At 38.4% G+C, this 24243-nt stretch overlaps 1 protein-coding gene across 12 annotated transcripts in view; it reads right to left on the bottom strand.

Moving 5' to 3' along the window:
- The window catches only part of PAX2 (paired box 2), an 81888-nt gene that overhangs the window by 5582 nt on the left and 52063 nt on the right, over window positions 1-24243 (bottom strand). For 7 of the 12 annotated variants that reach the window (XM_073596590.1, XM_073596593.1, XM_073596591.1 and 4 more), the window contains 4 exons: window positions 16834-17009; window positions 14777-14903; window positions 5086-5187; window positions 4322-4420 (listed from right to left, as the gene is read on the bottom strand). In XM_073596590.1, the coding sequence (XP_073452691.1) occupies window positions 4322-4420; window positions 5086-5187; window positions 14777-14903; window positions 16834-17009 (504 nt within the window). The remainder of the gene's footprint in view (window positions 1-4321; window positions 4421-5085; window positions 5188-14776; window positions 14904-16833; window positions 17010-24243) is intronic. The other 5 variants (XM_073596594.1, XM_073596598.1, XM_073596601.1 and 2 more) reach the window with 1 other exon arrangement.

Here is a 24243-nt window from a genome sequence, read left to right as displayed (position 1 = left end):
AGTATGGAGAAATCTCTCTAACAGATACAACATGAAAACCTGACTTGGGTTCAAATTTTTCCCCACTTTATCCAAAACTTAAAAAAGTTTCGGGTATAGATACATTAAAAGCAAGTATAGAGGTGAGGAAAACTTGTTTTAAACCTCTTTTACTGCTTGTCAAGAAAATGTAAATGGTTTATTGTTCATATTTTGGAAAGGGTTGCACTTTAAGTGCTTGCAATACAAAACATGTTTACAAAATAAAACTAAGTCCAGTAAGGAGTTGTATTAGGGTTGGTTCACACGTATGCATGAAAACTTTGCCTGCATTCATTTTCATGGGCTGCCCTACCCATGAGAAACATTTACAAAGAACTCCCTCACCCGGTTTTTAAAAAATGGAACCATGCAGTTTAACATGTGCAAAAATGTGTAAAAATAAATGGGGTGCCGGTAAAAATAAATGGCACCCGGCTTCTAGAGAGCAGAGTGTTTCTGTGTGGGTTGGGAATGTGCACAATTATGCACACATTCCTTGCTCACACTAGAGTGAACCTAAACGTATACTTTATAATTTGTAGTAGAAAACAAATTAACAAAAAAAATAAAAATAACAAAGGATTCTTGTTTAATGGCAGAACATGCACAATGCACGCAGTAAGCACTTACAAATGTGGTTTTTATAATACAGTGCATTTATAATTGATTAATATTCAATGTAAACATCCTTGTGACAGCAATAGGCACGTGACAGGTACTCTTTATGGAGGGATCCTCTAAGACCCCAAATCCCTCCTCTGCCCTTGAAAGCATTCAAAACACCAAGATCAATGTTTTTGAATACATTCTATTGTTTTAAAAATGACACTTCCGGGTTACCATAATGGAGACCTGATCAAAGTCGATCCCGGCTATGTTTGGGCATCCAGCTACCTGTACCGGCTGGTAGCTTGGGTCTTCTGGTGGGACGGGAAAGCCAGAGCAAGCCGCGGAAAGGAATGGGGGGACATCCCCTACCGCTGTTTGTAATAGCAATCGCGTGGCTAGTCAGCCACTCTGACTGCTGTAACAAGAGAGCTGACCATTGACTTTAAAAAATGGTACTGGGGGATACCTGCAGCTACAGGCATCATCCCGGTACAACCACTTGAAGTCCAGTGATGTACCAGGTACGTAATTTGGTGGCAAGTGGTTAAATATCCCATTAAATGTCCCACTCTGACAAGATTCTAATTGTTTGCATACATATATCATTTGAAAATTGTTCCTAAACCTTATTTTATATAAGCCATGCTATTTATAAGGTTCACCTGTAAATTGAGTCCTCAAAATAATATAATTGTATTAATCATCACTTTGTAACAGTTGATGTAATTAAGTAAATCACAAAAAATAGGGCTGAACATTGTATTGAATATTTCAGCATTAAACCAGCCAGAAACTTTATATTTTTATAACTAGCCTGTTGGGTTACGAATGAGATAACAATGATGAATAATGATGAATAAATATATTTCCTGGCAGTTAATGAATATGATGCAATGATGAATTTGCCATTGGTACTATATCAGACACAGGAAAATGTGCACAGCACTACATGTGTTTATAGGTGTGTGCAGAGGTGGGGGAGCTGACAGCGGACACTGGAAGTGTTTATTGATGAGAAGTGAAAGCATGCATACAGGAGGATAATGAGCTTTTGAGCTCAACTGTGACCAAGAGGAACTGAGCTATCTCTTTCCCTGATCACTAATGAAACAAGTGTAATTTCCTCATCAGCATTGAATTTTATTTCCATACTCCCCTATCTGCTCACCCGGCCGCAAGGCCTTTTCAGCAGTTCACTGCACCAATTGGGATTCCCTTTCCTCTAAGTTCTACAATAATGTCTCCTGAGAATACCCTTTTATATTAGGGAGTAGAGTGTAAGGGCTGAAAAATATGGACCTGTTCTACATCTTTGTGCAATGTCATTTAATGGAGCATTCAGTCATACTTGTGTTATATATCTGGGAATAAATAAACAGGGGTATTATTCCATTGCCTGAGTTGTGCCTAGCAAAAAAATCATTCCTCCAATTAAATAATACACTGTATCTTTCAAAGACTCCAACTATTTTATTTTAAAGTGTGCTAAATATACAGATAGTAGGGGGTTGATTCACAAAGAGTTAAATAACGGCCAGAAAAATGCAATAAAATACCGCATATGGTAAATCAGTTGTGAAAGTTCAATTTACTAAGAATTTATTGTTAAATACCAAATGCGGTATTTGTTTTTTTAGCAGTAATTACTGCATTATTTAATGCAGTAATTTACCGCATTGGCTGGGATTTGTCAAAAAACGGGGACCCCCAGGTTTTTTTTGGCAATGCTGGTTGCTAAGCAGAGGGCCAGGAAGCCAGCCGACGCGTCCTTAACAACTGATGACTCATTAGCTGTCAGCAGGCTTCCCCACTCACAGCTGATTTTAAAAAATGCCGGCAATTAAAAATTATGAAAAAAAAAATGGCATGGGGTCCCCCCCAGTTTATACCAGGCCCTTATCCGAGCATGCAGCCCAGCAGGTCAGGAAGGGGGGGGTGAGCGTAGGCTGTGGATGTCGGTGTCTGTGGGCAGGGGGTTTATCGGAATCTGGAATCCCCCTTTAACAGGGGGACCCCCAGATCCCGGGCCCCCCCTATGTGAATGAGTATGGGGTACATTGTACCCCTACACATTCACCAAAAAAAAAAAGATGTGTAGTGTAACAAAACACAAGAGACGGTTTTTGACAAGTCCTTTATTAAGTATCGTGTCTTCTTACACCTGTGTTTCTCACTCTGGTGGTTTCTTCTTCCTCCACTGTCTTCTCCCTCTGGTGGTTTCTTCTTCCTCCACTGTCTTCTCCCTCCGGTGGTTTCTTCTTCTTCCGCTTTCTTCACCCTCCGCTGTCTTCTCCCTCTGGTGTTTCTTCTCCGTCTTCTCTCTCCGATGATGTCTTCTTCATCTGCCACCGCCGCTGCCAGCTAAACGGTCTTCTTCCGATGCTGGCTGCCTCCGTTGTGTCTGCTCCCGCTGTCTGACATTTCTTAAATAACCATGGGGCGTGGATATCCAGTGATATCACAAGGGATGGGGTCTCCGGGTGATGTCAGTATTTAGCAGGAAGTGGCGAACGAAGACATTAGCGGAGGGAGAAGACAGCGGAGGAAGAAGAAACCACCATAGGGAGAGGACACAATCTTTAAAACCGACTCTTGTGTTTTGTCACACTACACTATTTTTTGGTGAATGGGTAGGGGTACAATGTACTCCATACTCATTAACATAGTGCAGGGGGTCCGGGATCCTTTGGGTCCCCTTGTTAAAGGGGGCTTCCAGATTCCGATAAGCCTCCTGCCTGCAGACCCCGACAACCACAGCCCAGGGGGCCCAGGCTGTTTTTTGACAAATACTGCATGTGGTACCGCCAGCTAAACCCTGGTGGTAATTATCGCATGCTTTTTAGCACTCTGGTCCATTTGTGAAGTGGACTTAAGAGCTTTTCATGCGATATTTACCGGCACTTTTTTTTTTTTGGTAAATACCGCATAATCGTTATTTTTTTGTGAATTGGTCTTTATTTACCGCATGCAATAATTTATGCAAACGAGTAACCTAATACCCTTATCGCATGTGGTAAAGCTTTGTGAATTGACCCCAAGATTTTATAATCGAAATGCCAAAAAAATAGTGCTCTCTCTTTCAGCAACCTTTCAAATTCAGAACCTTTTTCAAATATAACTTTTTACATTATTAAAATGAGTAAGCTCCAAGTTATGATTAGGTCTGACAGAAGGCTTCCTATCTGTGTTCAAACAGCTGAATGGAATGGTGGTGGAGTAAAATGAAGTTGAGTATGTGAAAGGCATCAGTTAAGTGATCCTGATGCTTTGGCCTGTCCTGTTGCTTTGTGGGACAGGTTGCCTTTGATGGGAATGATCTACTCGTATGTTTCCGTAAACAAAACAAAAAACATGAAAACTATAGAAAACTATGAGATTTCACATGGATTGTTAGAGAATGAAAGCAAACATCTGACTGGATGCTGCTAATACAATTGTTGCCATTTGCATGATACCCAAAGTGCTTAGAGGAGCCTCATATATAGTAAATATGCAAACTATCTAGTTTAAAGACCCATATTCATGCAGAGAACCCCTGAATTATACAGTTAGGCATCACTGAATAACATATTATAACTTTGGTGTGGAAAGGTTTGCTTATTTCCTACATATAGTAGCACAAGGCATTATAATTAGGATATGAAAAGACAGAAAATACAACAGAGAGATATGCACAATGTGCTAGACTCACCACTCCCAGTCCTGCAGTGAAACAGACAAGGCTTAGAGCTGGACAGACATGAGCAGCACTCCACAGGCTGGACCGAATGGTGGACCGAAACGTTGGTGCCTGTCAATGCAGTAATAATGAGATGCCTCTTTCCTGCCAGTAACCTGTGGAGTGCTGCATACTATGTGTTAGTGTTCAGACTCTAAGCTTATCTAGTGACATGTGGGTAGACTGGAGAGTGTATGCTAAGTTAAGATGCTGTATCTGACTGCTCTTAGTAAAATACTATTTAATATCTCCTATGGTAAACATTTCATGTTAACTAAAAGGATCTTGCCTCTGATTCTATATCTGAAACATTACAGAATCTAAAACTGTTAGATGTATACTTTGTGTGTGTATATATATATATTCTACTATTGTGTGTCTTATATGTAATATTTGCGCGGAAAAAAAATATGAAATGCTGCCTAGAGCAAAACACTTGGGTTCTAGCAGTCATTTCAATACTCCACACTTATAAACCAAGGCGCATATGTTATTCATTGCTTTGGTGTGATCTAAATCCTTCTTCGCACTGTCCTGCAATCTATCATATTAAAAAAGCATATGGAAGTATATCCACTTCTCTCTATGCACTGTATTATAGAGTGTTTACTGCATTTGTGAATGGTATGATATAGCTACTGTGTACTGGATTGACATAAATAATGCTTATGTATACTGTATGTCACTTCATTTGTAAACTAAGATTGAAATTTTTCTAAACTAAAACAATGACTCACCAGGGACCATTCCAGCAAGTGTTGAGGTTGGGTAACTGCCTTGTCCTGTGGGAGGAACATGAGGAGGGTAACCAGGAAGGGTTGTACTCGTCATGTCTCGACCTAAGAGTAAAGAGATACATTTTTACTATTGGTATATAAAAATGTTTTTTAAAAAATGATACACATGATTATTTCCTGTAAATCAAGTTTTCTCTCCTAAAAATATAAAAGAAGTAAAGGAAAACTGAACAGTCCTGATTTCAAGAGGGCTAAGCCCCACCAGCTGCTATTCCTTTATCCAGTAAGAGTGCCCTTAATGGCCGACTAACCTATCTTGTTGGAGAAAGATGATGACAGTTATAGCGCTTAGCCCTCATTTTATGTCAGGCTCCTTGAAACAAAAGTGACACTAGTTTTATAGTGGAACACAGAAGAAGGTTTACTGTGGACCCCACTCTTAGGCAAGATTATTTTAAAATGATTTAGGATATTTTAAACATGGTTGTGATTGTGAATCATATTCCCTAGTATAAAGATGACTACTAAATGTAGAAATTACAATTTTGTATGTATACTACAATAATGCAACAGAGAAGATAGCGGAAAAGTAATAAATGTGTACTTCTTTAAATACATTAGAATTTCCCTTTAACACTGATACTTCCAAAAGTGACCTGGTTATCACTTTATTGTCATGTTATTAGTATGGGAAGAGCACCTTTTCCACACACTAAATGCTCTTGCAGCCTTGCTTTTGCTTATTCACACACACATCACATCTGCTCCATCAGCCTATTATTAGTAAATAAATGATCAAACCCCAAGGCTCCATGCTTACATTGTATGACCTCAAAATATGCATATCACATCCAAAGTCTAAATCTAAACAAGACTAGAACCTGTAGCAACACCAAGTATAGGTAGTACAAGATCAAATACTCTAAAGTACTATATTTGCATTATTCCTTGTTGTACTCCTGTTCAGTAGCAAGCAGGTATATTCTGTGTTTTGAAATATAATAACACATTGGACTTCATCCAAGGATGTGAACTAAAGTCTTAACTTAAAAAGATTTTTTTAACAGTAGTTCAGCATGTGTTACAGTATATATAGCAATCCATCAAGATCCATATACCATTGCACAAATATTCCACACTATAAAAAGTTTTTTTCATAACTGTTTTTTAATGAGACAGACTCTATGTTTAGTAGGAACTCATATAGGCATATAAATATTGAAAGGCTGAATTTAAATACTAATGGCCAGATCAAATGTATGAATCCCTATTTTCCAATAATTCTGCTGAATCATATATGAAACTTGCATTGAAGAGAGATACAGTATATTTATAACTGTAAACTCACAAGGCCTGTTTTACATACGGTCCTAAAGGAATGTATACATCTATTAACTGTCATTGACAACACAAAAAAAGACACTGCTTTTCAATCTGTACATAGAGCGCACTTTTGATTATAATTTCTATTACTCCTACATATGCAACCGTACTTAGCCTTCCGAGGACCTCTTCATTTTTGCCCACTCCTCTATGATTCAATAGTATAAGTGACTAGTAAACTGCAACATAGTTACTGAGCCCAGCAAAGTTTGTATATAAACACATATTTTAAGCAATTCAGTTTACTTTTTAAATTAAAAAACATAAATTGGCACATTTGTCTTTTGAAATCTAAGTAGCGAGATCTGTGGATATGATTTCAAATGTTAAAGTGGAGCCCTACTCCTAAGGTTGGTGTGAAGGTAGAGTTTGATCCCAAGCCAGGCCTCTACTTCCTGTGATATCAGTGTAATATGATATCAGTCACCACTAGTTTTGCTGTAAACTAAACCTCCTGATTTCCCTATTTGGATTACATTATCCATATTTTACTACTGAGAACTCACATGGAAATTGGTGACACCAGCATTATAGTGTCACAGGAACCTTAGCGGTTTCTCCATGTTGACAGAGCACTCCAGAGATTGACTCTCCAAGTAAGACTGTGACTAGGGAAAATGTTTCCACTGCTTACATGCTTACAGATTATAGTAAACCCTACCTCTGTCCTAGTAAAACTTAAAACAAAAGGGGGGGGAGCATTGACATATTAATCTTATGAATTTGGGCTTTACAAATTCGATCCAGGGCAGTTTATTTACAGATATTTGCAATAATGGCCAATATAAAAAATGTTTTAACAGCCTGGGGAAGTTAACTATTTGCCACTCACGCCAACTAACCTCTATAGGAAAACTTTATTGTCTTTAAGACAAAGTATATTATAAAACATGACAGTGTTCTATTGGTCCTTATGTAAATAAGGAGTTGAGTAATGATATTTGATGAGCTAATATACTTATTAGATAACTGGGCCTATTTGACCAGCTATTTTCCAGCAATCATGAAAACTTGTTATTTGAGAATGCAGTTGATTTATGCATGAGGGTAAGTTTGGTACCTGCTATGAGTGGCTGGCTGCCGAACTGCCCGTAGGGAGGGCCATGATGGGTGAAGGAGCTGTACGTAGGTGTGGATGCATCAACCGTGAGGGCCATCTGGAAAGGCTGAAGATCAGCCAGCCCTGAGCTGGCCAGTGAAGAGGGAGTGAAGGGAGTAAGGGAAGCTTCATGAGGCTCTTGCTTTACATAGAGGTGAGAGGAGAAACTCTCTGCGAGGAAGAAGGAAATGGATGGACAGAAGACAGACAGACACAGGGTGGTACACAGAAAAAGAAAAAAATATATGCATAAATGTAAATGGAATGATATAAAACAAAATAAAAAAAATAAAAAAGGTTTAAAATAAGTAAAATGGTTCTCTAATCCCTTGGGCAACTTGCCTTATTTCTTCTTTTCTACAGTCTGCGTCTGATACTTGAGTCATGCATTCTGAGGTCCATATCATGCTGGCACCAGCAGGAAATAACCAAGGTTCAACTGACAGCTTCTCTAATGGGCATCTTCCCTCACTGGCTGAAACACTGCAGAGCCTCACTTGCTAGCAAGGCAGTAACAACTTCAGTAGACATCTCTCTGGTTGAGCCAGCAAAGGAGCATTGCCATAGGAGAAGGTATGTGGTCTCTTAGCAAGCCTGGTCCTGGCGAGTTTTCACCACCTTCAGAATCACTAACAGCCTTAACTCATACCAGTTCTTTAGCAATACGATTACAGCACCTTACTATTCCAAATTAAACCCTTACAACTGAAACAAGAAGCATTTATAGGATGGTATACTCATACTTTGATGAAAGAGAGCCTAGGGAATACTATACATCCAAGTAAATCTATTAAAAAAACGTAGCTTCATAAAAACTATAGTAACATTTGTTTTTTTTTTTTTAATTTTAATTGAATATGTACGGATACATTCTATCAAAAGTATTAATAATCTGGGGTTTGTATGGAGGAACTAAAATGTGGTAAGATTCAAGCAGTTTTAGTGCCAGTAAGTAATTCAGGACTCAAGATTTTTGCTATGGAAAAATGTGCATATGACCTCTGACCACTCTTCCTGGATGTCCAGAATATCCTATTAACCAGTGATGGATGTATACCCATCAAAGGGCCTGACTAACTTATTCAAACCAAACCCCATCTTGTGTGACCCTTCAGATAGTTTCTCTTAAAAGGAAACTTATAGATACATAGATTGATGGACAAATTGTCTACAGAAATCTATTAACTATTAAATGAAGAATATCAAGGCCTCATTTCCTACTGTGAAAAGCATGTTCTAACAGAACAATGAGATGGCTTATTAAGGTTAAGAGGAAAATGCAGTAACCCGTAGCAACAGATTATTTAACTTTTATTGTTCTGGTTGATGTAAATTGATGAAATGTAATTTGATAATCTGATGGTTTACTGCATCATGACTATTTAATAATCTGGGGCAAACAGCACTGACATGCAGTAAATCATAGAATACAATTAGCTTTAATTAGAAACCTTTTTGAAGCTTGGTGCTGATATCTGATTGGCTGCTGTGCATTTCTGCATGTATCTGGTCACCCAATTGTATCACAGTTATATAAGACTGATTTGCATAAACAGAACATTTTCTCAGTATCCGTAATCTGTAACCACAAGATTAAATAAAAAACCATGAGATTGACCAACCCAGATTACTGAAAAGTGCTGTCAATGACCCTTGTTCTGTATTCATCCATACAGATTTAGTCATTGCCATCCGCCTGTGATAAATGCCTAGCTCTAGAATGCTGAAGTAGTCATCTTGTAGGTTCTATCAGTACAATTGATTCTCCCTTGAAATATAACAAATGGATTTTGCAGGACAGAGAAGACACCAAAAGCTCTTTAACAAGGCAGTTGAATTTACCAAATTATATTATTATGTTATTTCCTGCTGGCAGCTCTTATTGAATCTGCACATTTTAAATTATTTTGTCAAATAAAACGATTGAAGTTGGAAAAATGATTCTGGAGAAGGCAAAGCACAAAAAAAACAGCAACAAAGAGGCATTGGCAGTGTTGGCTTTAAAGACAGCCTCTAGTCCGAGCATATAGTATATTTGCATTCAAGATACTTAATTAGATTATCCGCTAATAGCAAAAAAATTAAAGCATCTCTCACCTTGACAAAACTATCTGGGACGCCTGTACTTCCCTTCCCTATAATAATCACTTCATGAATCATTCATCTTTAATAGATTATGCAAATAGAGGGACATAAAATCAACAATGATCAATAACGCCAGGCGTTTAATTACTCGTAAAAAATAAAGAAAAACACTTTAAGATTAAGCATGATCTGCAACCTTTTTTGCCTAATGACACCATTATTCCAAAAACTGGAGCATAGCCTAAGTGCAGTAAAATAAGTCCCTACTTCTCAAGCTTTTTCCTTAATCTGTCCTTTAAAATGTTTACCTTCATTACTGTGGGTAAACAGATCTGAGTGCTAATGAGTGTTTCTACGCTTTTCTATTCACTGATTGAAATCCTGCATGCAGATAAACATGGTAGTGTTAAGGTGCCACCTGGGAGTGTCATGCTGAGCTTGCAATGAAAGTTTCCCACACTTGAGAATGGATCAGGCATAGGCACCTTGATGACATTGAGAGTAAAGCAGAGAGCACCTGATGAGGATAGGTTATTAGGAATAAAGGTGGATGCAGTAAAACACTTTTTTTTAACTCCACTGTACGTTTAAGGTTACTTCACATAGCAAAAATGCACATCTGCTTTTTAAAAGGAAGCAGCACAGGTTAAACAAATATACAGGGAAAGGTAACCTTGGGTAATTCACCTTACCCTTCTTATCAGTGGATCATGACCTACTGCTGAACTGTAGCACATAATAACATCCCAGTTATCACTACTTATATATTATAGTGCTCCACCACAAAAAGGCCCACCAATACATGATTCCAGACTCAATTGACATGCCAGGCTTAACAGCACACATGGCAAAGAGATATCACAACATTTTTTGAGCCAGCTTGGCAAAACTGACATTTCCCATTCAAAACATAACACTGTGCTGTTAAGATTTGTTTTCTGGCAGATTTTTTTTTCTCACAGATCACCAGCAGACAGAAAATTCCATTATACAATACTAATTTGTAAATTAGCATGCTTTTATTTTTTTAGAATAGAATCCATTATTTTCTAATTCAGATTAGGTCAGGTTAGTGTGAGTTGGGCTGAAATTAACCAAAAAGTCCTCCACTAAAACCAAGCAAAGTCCAGAAAAGACTTCATAATACAGAAAATATCTGCATGTCTAATTTCCATCATTATTTCAAAAAATAAGGGGTTGTCCCCTCATTTATGGACAGTAAATGTAGCTGTGCAACTCATTCTTTGTTGACTCTTGGCTCTGCCCACTACCCTAAAATGAGGGTGGAAGATTTAGGATTTGGATGAAATTGAGATATGATTATATCTTCTGTTTTAGGAAGGCTTTACTATGCTTAACCCATGGCAAAAAAATAAATAGGTCTAAGGATTTTGTAAACCACATGCAGATACATATGTCTAACTGACTAGACAATCTGACATTTGGTTTAGGACAACTAAGAAACCCTCAAAACATACTTCAAAATAACATTTTCATGGCAACCAATTAGAGGCTATTATGTAGTACATACAGTAGCTCTGCCATATTCACTAAGAGAATATTCAACTGTGAATATTTTCTACTTCTTAAATCAACATTATTATATCCCCATTGTTTGTCAAAATATAAATATCAGTTGGGTAGACACAGTTGGATTTTGTTTCTAGTTTTAGAAGTTCACTTATACAGCATAGACATTTTTCTGATCATATCGTTAACCTACAGTAAACAACTGAGAGAAGGAGGTAGGGGCTTTTGGGGAGGAGCATTGGGAGGAAACTATGCAGGCAGTGCAATTATGTCTGTTTAATATCCCTCAAAGACTTTAGAAAGTATATCTACTTTAACGGGTCCATTACACTACTCAGAAGTTGTTTAACCACGTTCATACCATGCCTATTCTGACACTCCTCTCCTACATGTAAAAATAATACTTTTTTTTCTAGAAAATTACTCAGAACCCCCAAACATTATATATGATTTTTTAGCAGACACCCTAGGGAATAAAATGGAGGTCATTGCAACTTTTTATGTCGCACGGTATTTGCACAACAATTTTTCAAACTAGTTTTTTTTGGGGGGGGAACAGTTTCGTGAATTAAATAACAAAACAGTAACGTTAGCCCAATTTTTTTGTATAATGTGAAATATGATGTTACGCCGAGTAAATAGATACCCAACATGTCACGCTTTAAAATTGCGCACACACATGGAATGGCGCCAAACTTTGGTACTTAAAAATCTCCATAGGCGACGCTTTAAAATGTTTTACAGGTTACCAATTAAGACTTACAGAGGAGGTCTAGTGCTAGAATTGTTGCTCCCGCTCTAACGCACGTGATGATACCTCACATGTGGGGTTTGAACAGCGTTTACATACATGGGTGGGACTTACGTGCGCGTTCGCTTCTGTGCGCGAGTATTTGGGGACGGGGCGCTTTAAAAACCTTTTTGGTTATTGTTTATTTTACTCTATTTGTTTTATTTTTACACTTTCTCTTTAAATGTATTTTTTGATCACTTTTCTAAACATCCCTTGTAATGGGAATAGTGTGTGACAGGTCCTCTTTATGGAGAGATATGGGGTCTATAAGACTCCATATCTCTCCTCCAGGCTGGAAAGCATGAGATCCAGAAAAAAATAATGATCCCATGCTTTCCAGTTGCGATCGTGGCTTTGTTTAAACCACGGCTCGGACGTGACGTCATAAGACGTGACGTCATAACGCTGTGCCCGGGCCTCCGACGATCATAGAGATGACTTTTGACCATCTGGTCACTGCAAATCTATATGCTCATCATCCGGTAGTGGATTCTTTCTCCGGGTCCCCGATGGCACCCGTCGCCTGTAAGAACAATCAAGCTGCGGAACTGCCGCTATGATCATTCTTACAGTGCACAGAATAGCCGGCTCTAAAAGATGATACCTGAATGATGCCTGTAGCTGCAGGCATCATTCAGATATCCCTACTGAAAGTCAAAGATGTCATATGACGTCATATGACGTGGTTAAAATGGGTGTTGGATGATTCTTTGCACTCTAGATGTCGTAGAGATAATGGCAATCTGATTCACCTAATATGGTGATGTCCTAAACTGCACATATACTGGATGATGGTCATCAATACCCTTAATAAGGTATTCCAGGTCGGGATAAAGGAAGACTCTAAACAATGTTTGTACAGGAATGTACAGGAATTTCCAAGGCAAGCTTTTGCTAGGGCATTATTTCTAGCAGATAAGCTCATTTTAGTCCATTGGAAGTCAGCAAACCCACCCACAACTAAACGAATGGGTACAACATATGGGCGCTATGCTTAGATAAGAGTGCTTTAATAGCATAGAGGATGCGCTGACAAATTAAAAAAAATATGGACCCCATAGTTGGACAATTATAGCTCAGGTTAAGCCTGACTGATTTAATACTAGGCACACATCTTTAAAAGAAAAGGTCAGATTTTATATATTTATATTTATTCGTATAATTTTATGATTGCTGTCTAATGTACACTCTGGAAAAATGTTATTTTCTTAATAAAACACATTTCTGATTTAAAAAAAAATTGTTAACCTACAAGTTCTTTCCCTTAAATGTATCAAGCATTAAAGTTACAAAAGAAATGGTGTAAGGTATGTGCAAAGTGTTATTTGTAGAACAGATTTTTCATATGAAAAACTTTTTGGGGTTGATTTTATAAAGACAACTTCACATGGAAATATTGCCATGGTTTATCAAACGATTTTTCACTTTGCAAAGAATACCCCATCACGTGCAAGTAAAGTAAAAAAAATATATATATATTTTTGCTGGCACACGATTGGATGATGGAAGTCAGCAGAGTTTCAAGTCATTCACTAGTCTAAAGAAAAATTCCATTGCCATCCATTCCATTCCTTATATCTGTAAACTGAGTATTGTATTGGGAAAATAATGCACAAAACATAAATCAGTTACAATGTCCCCAAGTAATTAAGATCGGCCAAGCTTAGATACGGTATATAAAAAATAAGTGTACAACTGAATGCAATAAAACGTTGAAGCTGATATACTGATATAATAAATTAATTTGAGGTTTTCACACCAAAGAGTGCAAATTCACCTCAGTCCAATCATATGCAGATGTCATACGTAAACAAGATTTTGCTTCTCACATGAATGGTGAAGTTTCATGAATTTCTGTGTGAACATTCTTAATTTCTTTAGTAAATTAGCCTCAATGTGTTACAGGTTACAGCTAAACTGCATGAACCCTGTGCTGATCAGAATTTACACTTTTTATCAAAATTTACCAGATAATTTTAGGTCCATTTACAAGCATTTTGAGATTTTTCTTTTCTACTGCAATCTTCTATCTATAAAGAGTTGGCCCAAAATTTCACAAAATGCTATTCTTCTCTTTCAATTCACTGTACAAACAGGTCTGGCTCACTAAAAAGAATAAACTCACTGTTTGTGGCTAACACCTTAAAAGTTGATTGCAATTAAAAACTCCCTCTAGTGGCTAAAGTACAATTCTTTATACTTGATACATTATTAAAAACAAAGATAATTAGCGAGTGAAAAGTCACATGAAAATGTACTTATATGAAAACATTTTTTTTTTCAAAATATGTGGATGTAGAAAATGAAGCAAACAATAACAGAAAAGGGTTGAATGGGTCTTAAAGAAATAGCTATTTGGTAAAATGCGGCCAGTCAGTGGATTTCCCCACTGTTTGTGCTTCCTGAGGCTAGCTTGTCATGCTATGTAATTCCAGGGCTTGCTAATTAGAATGCCAGTTGATTGGCAGTTGCAAAGTATGTAGCAAATCTGACTCCTGTTAAGAGGTGTGGTCATTGTGTGCATCCTTCCCTACTTTTGAAGCTGATAAACTAAAGTCTTCTAACTCAACTTTGTGATATTTTGTGAGTATGGTTGTACATTTTACCTTGAAAGCTTACAGAATTACCATAGTACAGTAATGTGGTTTGTATCTGCAATCATAGCTGCTGCCAGTTTTATTGAGACTTATTAGTGCAGAATTCCCATTAAGTTCTTTATGCAGTGACATTCACACTGGTTCACAAGTTAGTAAACATATAGTAAAAAAACATTATGCTGTATTTAAATAAACTCAGCTTACCTGTTACTACTGGGTAGGATTGAGGTCCTGATACATTGGTACCAAGGTCTGCATTACCGGAGGCTGCTAAACTAGACTTGACTTCATCCAAGCCAGGGGTTAGTGCTGGAAGGGAGTACTCATTTGCCTAGTTGTAAGTAAAGAATAAGATAGGAGTTAGTGTACATCCTACAATATAATAACTTACGTTTAGAGATAAAAGAGATTGACATTTTTAAAGTATATGATGTATCTTTTTTCCTACTGTGAAAGCCCCATTTTAGTGTACATAGACTAGGGAAGTCCTAAAATGTGGTCTTAACCAATTGCTAGTTGCTGAATGTACACAGCTAAATTGCAAATATACAGTATAAAGATTTGTCAGATGTCAGCCAGTATTCCTAGCACTTAAGCCTGTGTGTGCTCATCATCTGACTGCAGCAAAGATGCTCAGCTCTGCCAACATATGGCTACCATAACACAACTATTACGCCTTATACTGCAGCATCACATAATGGCTTTACTTTTTGGTGTCCTTTGGGTCTCTGCTGTTTAAACACAATTGGAAGTCTTCAAATCATTGTCTTAAGAATAATCTGGGGCACCATAATAAAAAAAAAAAAAATCAGCGTGGAATTCTGTAACTTGAAAAATTTATTCTATCTGGATATGTTTTATAAAAACAAGTAAAAAGTCACGTCATGCTTTTGTAACAGTTGCATAAGCAAACTCACAGGTTTGCTTGGTAATACAAATAGGAAATAAAAAAAAGTCACCTGTCGTCCTAAATCACCAACATTTGATTTTCTGAATGATGTGCTTCATTAAATACAAAGGAAGGACCACTCCCCCGTCACCCTGGTCTCTTCTCCCTCTTCCTGTGCAGTGGGGTATGAAATTGGGGAGTGGGCCAGAGCACATGGCCAACAGAAGGGTGGGAGGGGGAGTCATTGAATTTGAAAGGGTGTTCTGTCCAAAACAATCTAGTAATTGCCTTCTTATTATGGTTTTCTCAGGGAGCAGACCTTGCTTTCTACAGCTGCCTTTTCAGTGGGATAATAAACAGGGGGAACAAAAAAGGGAGAAAAAAAACTCTTTCTGATTAATATTACATTAAATTAAAACTGATTTTCTGCTCCTTCTAGCCCCGTTTCTTCATCCACACCCCCACCTCTATGTCTGGACGCCACGGCCTAGTCATTTCCAATTCCTTTTCGTATTGATCTTCCTGTTGAAATCAGTTTCGTAATTAGCTGCAAATTAGGCCTTCTACTGGGGGTGAAGCTGCCCCCTGATTTATCACCGGAGTAATTCGCTGTGATCGGAGAGAAATTAAAATGAACTCAATTAGGCTTTAGATTTGCTTTATGGCCCCTGTTTTAAGTTTCAGGGGGAAAAAATGACTGTGCTGGCGTTTAATAGTCTAATGAAAGTAAATAAAGGTTATCCATTGTAATAAACTCAGGGATTCTGAGAGAAGAAAAAATCTACTCTTAGACAAGGCTTCTCTTCATTTCATGTTTTATAGTTTGGTGCATTTTCTAAAGATGTTTTTTTTTTATTTCATGTTCTATTAAGATAAACAACCTTTAAGATGAACCTGAAGCTGATTGTGGAGGGAGATAGACAAAGAACAAATACACTCATGTTTAGCTTTCATGGTTACTGACGTATTTCGGCTACAAATCAAAAGGTTCTAGAGCTACAAGGTATTACCACCATGCGGTGTCCTGCTTACATCAGGCCCTGACTATTACCATGAGGCAGAAATTAAAAAAGAGTTTCTATTAAAAAGAAACACTGATGTGCTCTATCTGTTTAAATCACTAGGAAGTCACTAGAACATAAAAAAAGTGAAGGATAGTTGTCTTTTGCTGAGTATACTCGCTACTCACCTTTTGGGGAGAACATCAACTGAGGAACAAAGACATGTCCTAATTGCTATTGTTCCATTTCAAGATAAGGCAGTTTAGTAATGGAGAGCCTCAATGGACACCACTACATTTTCCCAAATGTTAACGATGAGCCCAGGCATATATTTGTGACATCATGCAAGTCTCTTCTGTTGTTCTAGTTACCTGTTCTGATTTAATGTGTTCTGAAGATTGAAACACGTCAGGATAGGACGGGCGTTCAAAAACTCGATCTAATGCTTCCAACTGTTGCTGGGTAAAGTTGTCTGCACGTAAATGTTTCCGTAAGCTCTCCACACTACTTTGAGAATCTCCATTTGGCCCAGAACCATCAGATCCATCTGTAGAAAAAAAAGACAGCATCACAGTCAGAAAAGTCTTACCCTAATGCATAGCAATCCTTCCTATAAGCAACATCAAAGCTAAACAGTACATGATTATTATGCACAGGTGCACTATATTATCAAATTACCAAAATATCTGTAATGCTGTTCAGCTGTTCCCATACCCCTGCTACAACATATATTACATAGCTTGCAGCTCTGCAGCTTCCCATGTCAGCTATCTGCCTCCAGCCTGCCCACTGAAGAGGTTCTCCTTGCTAAGGCTGGCAATACATTGTACAATTTACCTATAGAATTACCAAAACTAGGGATGCACCAATACCACTTTTCTAACACCGGGTACAAGTACTGATACTTTTTTGCAAGTACTCGCCGATACCAATTACCGATATCTATCACCTAGAAAGAGTAGGTAGGGAGGTGGTTTGGGAGGGGAGGGATAGAAGGATAAGTGAGGGCAGGGTAGTTAAGGGTGGGGTGAAATAGGGCTTGTGGGGTGGGAGAGTTGGGATGGAAAAGGCTGTGATCGCTGGGGGGAAGAGGATGGGGATGGGAGGGTCATTGGGAGACATGGGGGCAGAGTTGACAGCTGGAGAGGGCAGTTGGACACAACACAGGGAGCCCACAGTACAGGCCTGGCAGGAGGGTACAGTACGGGGCAATAGGGCACAGTACAGGGGGTTAGGAGGGCACAGTACAGGTGTCACTGGGCAGAGCTCTGTCTCCCATCCCTGCATTGTACACAGCCTGAACACAGGCAGAGCTCCTGCTCCCCGCACAGCACACACTGGAGCTGAAATTCATTTTCCTTACATCTACAAGGTGCACAGTGTATAGCAAGCTACTGGTTGTAGTTCTGACCTGTGAAACTCAGTGGTAGAAATGGCAATTAGTGGCAGTAGCTAGCTATATACAGTGCACATAGTAGCTGAAAGGGAATGGGATGGGGAGGAGCTCTTAGTGCTGTTCTCAAGATGGGAGACTGCCGACAAGCGTCAGGGGTGGTGGAGGGCTTGAAAGGAGCCCACCCCTCCCCAGCATCGGGGCCTATTCTTTCCACAGCTGTGCTGGAGGGATGGGTTTCTGGATGTAGCCAAGCCTAGTCATAGATATGTCCAGTGTAGATCCAGGTCTGGCCAGCAGAGGGAAGCCACAGATGGAGGCACCCAGAGGACAGCCATGCTGCCGGGACCAGCGTGGAATGCAAGGCCCGAAGTGACGTCAGCGACTCTGCAACTGCTCTGTTCCCCACTGCCGGAGGGCAGGAGGAGGCGTTCGGCTATCGGCGCATTTTCGCGAGTACAGTTACTTGCAAAAATGCCTAGTATCAGCGCCGATACCAATACCAGTATCGGTGCAACCCTAACCAAAACCATATAATATGAGTTCAAACCTAAACACTTTCAATTTGTATGTCAGGCAGGCCCCTGTACTACTACATGGTTGAAGGTAAATCTAAAGGAAACTGAATAAGAAAATTGTATAATATATGGCCAGCATTACCATCCTTCTATATGATGCCTAGAGCCTCCTTCTCCAGTATCTACTGCTTGAAATATATTGGTATGGCAACATTGTTCAATGCAAAACAAAGTCTGATATACTCTCCCCCTGAAACTATGGGAGGCAAATGTAAAGACTTTAGGCAGCTATACTAGTAGTATTTAAACAAATACACCCACCTAATGATCTTTCAATAAATACACAAGTGGGCTATCTGAGTTCTGATATTAAGAGGCACTCCATCCCAAACATATTTTTCTTATATAGGTGTAGTGGTAATGTCCACCTCTGCCTGGAAGCCAAGTAGGGAAATCTCCTACACCTCTTGCATTTGCTTTGTAAGCCTAATAAACCATCTTTTTAGCTTAGCCGGTTGAATCATTTGCCTGTTAGTCCTCAATATATATTATAGCCACTAGAGGGGGCAAGGAATAGCAATGGTGTATTTAGAAGGTTTTCCGTTGGAAAAACATGGAAAATTGCAAGCTGATTATGCAAGTAATTTAACTAGGGATTAAGCCATATCCAATATCAAGATAGTTGCTTTAGGTGGGATGTTTTTTGTTAAGATGGCCTTTCAGCTACATACCCACACAGTGATTTTTATTATTACCTGAGTTTATCTAGTTTACTACCCCAGAATATAATGATACCACTATGGCATGATATGCAAAAAAATCCCTGTCTTAGTGATGGTAGCCATTCATGGCACATCCATTGCTGCCATCTTCCAATCTTTCCAACCATCTTTTTTTAAAAACAGTATCTACTGTGGACTTATATTCAGCACTTCGACCTACTAACTGGTCAGATGTATGAATTTTATTGGTGTGGCTGTCTGTTGCAAATTTGGAATACAATGCTTGCAAACCATGGGAAATACTGCAGCGTATTAGAATTTATAGCATGAATTTCATTTGCAGGGCTTGTCCTCTCCCAGTTTTTTCCAGTGGGAATATTGCTGAAGATTACATTAAGACCGATAAATCTTATTCTTTGCAGGTGATCGTGGGATATGATATAATCAATATTACATTATATACCATGGAGCAGTATCCTTCATAAGCTAACGTAAAATATCAGATATTGATCAGAAGAAGTCCACCGCATTTTGCCCGACCCTGTAACAAAGCATCACGTTCATTTATGCTAGATGAAATGGTCCTTACTTTTATTTCATTATGAAATATTTAGCCACGGTGCTACACATATTAAATGAAACATTTTTGTTATCTAAAATCATGTTCCAATCTATTTTTTTATTTACATACTGTAGTTTGATATCATGGTAATGTAAAAAGTTCCATGTACTTATGAATGCATTGCCTAAAGCTGAACACCAGGCAGATATACAAAAGCACCATTTTTACACAGAGCAGAAATTAGGCTATAGGAGATATACAGGCTTGGTACTTCAACCAATTTCAGCTCCAATGCTTTGCCCAGTGCTGTCGGACAACACTTTGAATATGCATACTGGAGGAGAGTGCAGAGTAATAACTTCTAAACAGTGTGTTGATTCTCTTTCATTGCTCGGTCACAGTCTGGGAGCAGGTTGGTGACCAAGTTGTATTGCTTAACATAAGAGGAGAAAAGTGTGGTCACTGATTTGATTATGCTGTCTAGTAGTGTTAATTGGATCTCATGGGTAGCTAATTATATTTGCAAGTCTTTTGGAAGAACTTAGCTGTTTATCTGGAGTTCTGCTTTAATGTGCGCCTGTAGTTTTGGGGAAATTTATAATTAACAAAAAGGAAAGTATAGAAAAAATATAACTTGTTTTTTTTTTATTTAGCTCTTTGGGTTTATAGTAGTTTTGTAAATGGTGATGTTGGATGAAAACTTTACTTGAGTAGATAAGGAGCTTGTCATTGCTGTTTTTCCTGTCCAAAATGCTAAGTGCTTGGCTGTGATGTTATTTTACTACCTTTACTATATTAACAGAACGCGGTATATAATTGGCCAGATGATTAGAAAGGAAGTAATTATAACTTGTAGTTTACTAGATAGGTGCAAAGTTAGAAGCAATAATGCAAAACAGGTTCAGAATGGCAAACAGCATGAACACACTGCAGAATAACACAAAACAAGTTATGAAATCTGCAAAAAACATGGACTCTTAATAGCAATGGCCTTATGAATCAATCAATCCTTGTATCAGGTGACTGCATAGCAGAGTCTCCATTAGGCTTTAGAGAGTCTAGCTGACAATCACTACTTCAGTAAAACAGTTCTGAACACAAACGGCTACCTGGGGTTATTCTCTTAAACACCATCCCTCTCAGTGAAGTTCAGGGTAGCTCTGATAACAGAAGTGAACAAGGATAAAAGACCACCAAAATGGAACTGGAGTACTGTGGTAGCATTTGGGGCGAGGCTCCCCACAGTAGCTTGGTCTTCTTGAAAACATTTGAGTGCTGATAAGCTCCTGCCCAGTTACCCTCCCGCCGGTTCTGATAGTGGAGGGTCATTCACTTGGCTGCCCATCTAACTCTGCTTAATCATATGTTGCCTCTCGGAGCTGCTGAGGCAGGGAACCTGAGGAAGTAACTTCCATGAACATGTTCATAAACCCAGGAAGTTGTGAGATATGGAGTTAAAGGGGTTGGTGTCTGAATTGCAGCTTCAGCAATTGCAGCCTCCATGTTCCTTCCAGCACAGATTTCCTTGAAATCTTGCTCCAGCATTTATTTCCTTTAGGTTATATACCTGAAGTTCTGCTGTATGACTTTTGCTACAATGCCTTGTTGAATCTTTTCAACTTTTCAGTTTTTTTAAGATTCTTGCCAAAGACTGTTGCCTCAGTAGCATTGTCTTTACCCAAACCCGTTATGACCTGCAACAGGGTGTGTTTACCTGGAGAGATATTTCAATGAAAGTTGGAGGACATTGAAAATTTTGCCATGTAGAAATGGATTTATATTAATAAACGCAGCCAGTAACATGATGTGCCCATTTAGGAAAACTTAAGGTCAAATGTGATCAAAAGTCAATGATGACAATTTGTCTTTATGACTGAAAACAGGCTAGAAGATCTCACTAGGTATATGACAACTTGTACATAACACAAAAGAACACATTTTCACAGTTCATCTTATGCTTATTCCACATAATAGAGCAAACACAAAATTCTAGTTTTCATAAAGCAATGTATTCAAAAGAAAAATGTCTGTGGGGAGCCGACCAAGTCTGTTTTAATTTAACCCATTCTAAGTCCTGAAAATGGCATCAGTATCTTACAAGCACACTCCCTACTTGGGTTAAAGAGAAGTGCCCTTTGGAAAGGCAGAGCCATCCGCTTACACACATCAGTTTTAACACACATTTAAAAGTAAAAGATCAGCTTTTAAAAGAGCCATGACCCAACAGACAAACATCTGATCCTGTATATGTGTATGTGTGTGCCTTGATTACTCTCACAGAGCTGTTCTCCCTCTTCTGCTTTATTTATGCAGGGGGCCTTTTCAGATCTCGACAAATCTGTCAGTCTAAATTTGCGAGAGATTATGGTGCTCCCTCTCTTGCACAGGGAGCGATGATATATGATATGTGCTAGCCCTATTGATTGCCTGATCTGGTGGCAGAGGGCCGGCGAAATGAACTTGAAATGAACATCATGCCTCAACTCATTGTGCGTATAATACACTACTTAATCCCACATTTTTCAGCTGCTATGGAATTCAATTGATCAATCATGTTCCACTGATAGTGCTCTTTTAGGGGTTATTGCTGCTCGGCACGTCATACAGTTATTTATTTATTTTACCCATCGTGGACCTGGTGATTGGAACCTGCTTTAAAGAGGGAACATAAAAAGTAATGCTAGGGAGAGGGTATGGGAGCAGGAAAAGAGAGACACTGGGTAATTAACCTTGTGAAGACAGGACGGTTACTGTGCATGCTGTCCTATATATGGCCATTATTTATAGAACTAGTAATGCATAAATGAGCTATACCTGTTTATGTCATATTCATAAGGCACATAAAGCCTCTTCTAATAACACACTGCAAAGGGTCGTGCTGTACAGGAACCAATCAAAGATCAGTTTTCTTACCTCTGACAGTAAGATAGACAAGAACAAGGATAAAAGCATGCTTGAAAATTGTGACTTAAAATAAATAATGGAATCTAATACTTTATTGTGATATAGACGAGAATCTTTCTCATTGATGCAGTGAACGCGTATTCTAAGGCCCAAGCTTGCCTATTTGCCATTTTTATGTTTATGCTTCTAGTGTGAGCATTGTACAGCTTTATTTATGTATGTTCCCTTCAATAATTAGTGATATAAATAAAAAGAGACAGGAACAAAAGATTGATAGCTTACTCCTGCAAAGTATAACACTTGTCTTTGTTATACTCCTGCCAGGTCTAACCATTGTTTGCTATACTCATGCCAATCTTACCAATGTCTTTGCAATACATATGCCACATATATCCTTTGCCTTTGCTATACTCCTGCCGTGTCTAACCATTGTCTTTCTATATTGCTGCCAAATTCATTCATTGCCTTTGCTATACTCCTGTCAGATCTAACCATTGTCTTTACTATACCCCTGTCAGATCTAAACATTGTTTTGCTATACTCATGCAACATATAGCCATTGTCTTTTCAAAATCCTGTCGGGTGGTCTAACCATCGCCTTTACTATACTCTTGCCAGCTCTAACCATTGTCTTTGCTATACCTCTATCAGGTCTAACTATTGTCTTTGCTATATTCATGTCAGGTATAACCATTGTCTTTGCTATACTCATCTCATGTATAAACATTGTCTTTGCTATACTGATGCCAGGTATAACCAATGTCTTTGCTATATTCCTGCCTGGTATAGCCAGAGTCTTTGATATACTAATGCCTGGTACCTATGCTATAGTCCAACATGCCAAATGTGCACATCAGTGTAGGCAGACACCTGTGTACAAATGTTAACAGGGTTGCCAGGGGTGCCATAATGACACGCATTGCTTAGTGCCTTGGTCAGCTTGGTTGGAGGCATCACCAAACCTCAAAATATACAGATTACTATAACTTGTCCTTTATTTGGTTTCCCTCTATCTTCCCCTGTCTTTAGAGGGCTCTTCATAGTTCAGGAAACAGAAAATCAACTGTACCTTTTCCTGTTTGATGGTCTATACAGTTAAAATATATGTAGGCCCAGTCACAAACATTTCATATAAAGTATAACTTGTTAATAATAATTTAAACTACTTCACAATTTTTTGAAATCTCCAGCTTTAAAAAAAAATACTTGATGATCCTGTCATTAAGATCTTTGCTTGGACACTTCCTGTTTTAGGGTGACAACAATCTCTTCCTGTCTCCTAACTATTCTCTTGCATTGTCACTCTGCTCCCCTAACTAAGGCCCTGAGTGTTGGTACTATAATAGCTTTGAATAGAAGCCTTTTTATTAGTAAAAGCTCCCAGACAGCAATTCACTTTCCTATATAAAGGCAGCTGTACAAAGCTAACACCTATTTTTGGAACTTTTTTAATTTTGAACTTTTTTGATTGCTGTCAGCTGTTAATCTTTTGGGGAACCTGGTTTATCTATTCCTTTTTCATTTTGTAATTAATTTTAGAGTATTCTGCAAAAACTCTAGAATATTATGGTAACACAAATGCAGTGGAAAAAAACATATTTTACAAAATGCCCCATCCTTTTGTTCTTTTTAATTCACATTAATACCTTTAATCTTTTGACTTTTAAATGCAAACCTCACAA

This window comes from Aquarana catesbeiana, linkage group LG08, assembly GCF_042186555.1.
Source record: "Aquarana catesbeiana isolate 2022-GZ linkage group LG08, ASM4218655v1, whole genome shotgun sequence".
NCBI classification, from domain to species: Eukaryota; Metazoa; Chordata; class Amphibia; order Anura; family Ranidae; genus Aquarana; species Aquarana catesbeiana.
Note: the sequence above shows the minus strand (reverse complement) of the source record. Positions and strands in the feature narration are given on the sequence as shown.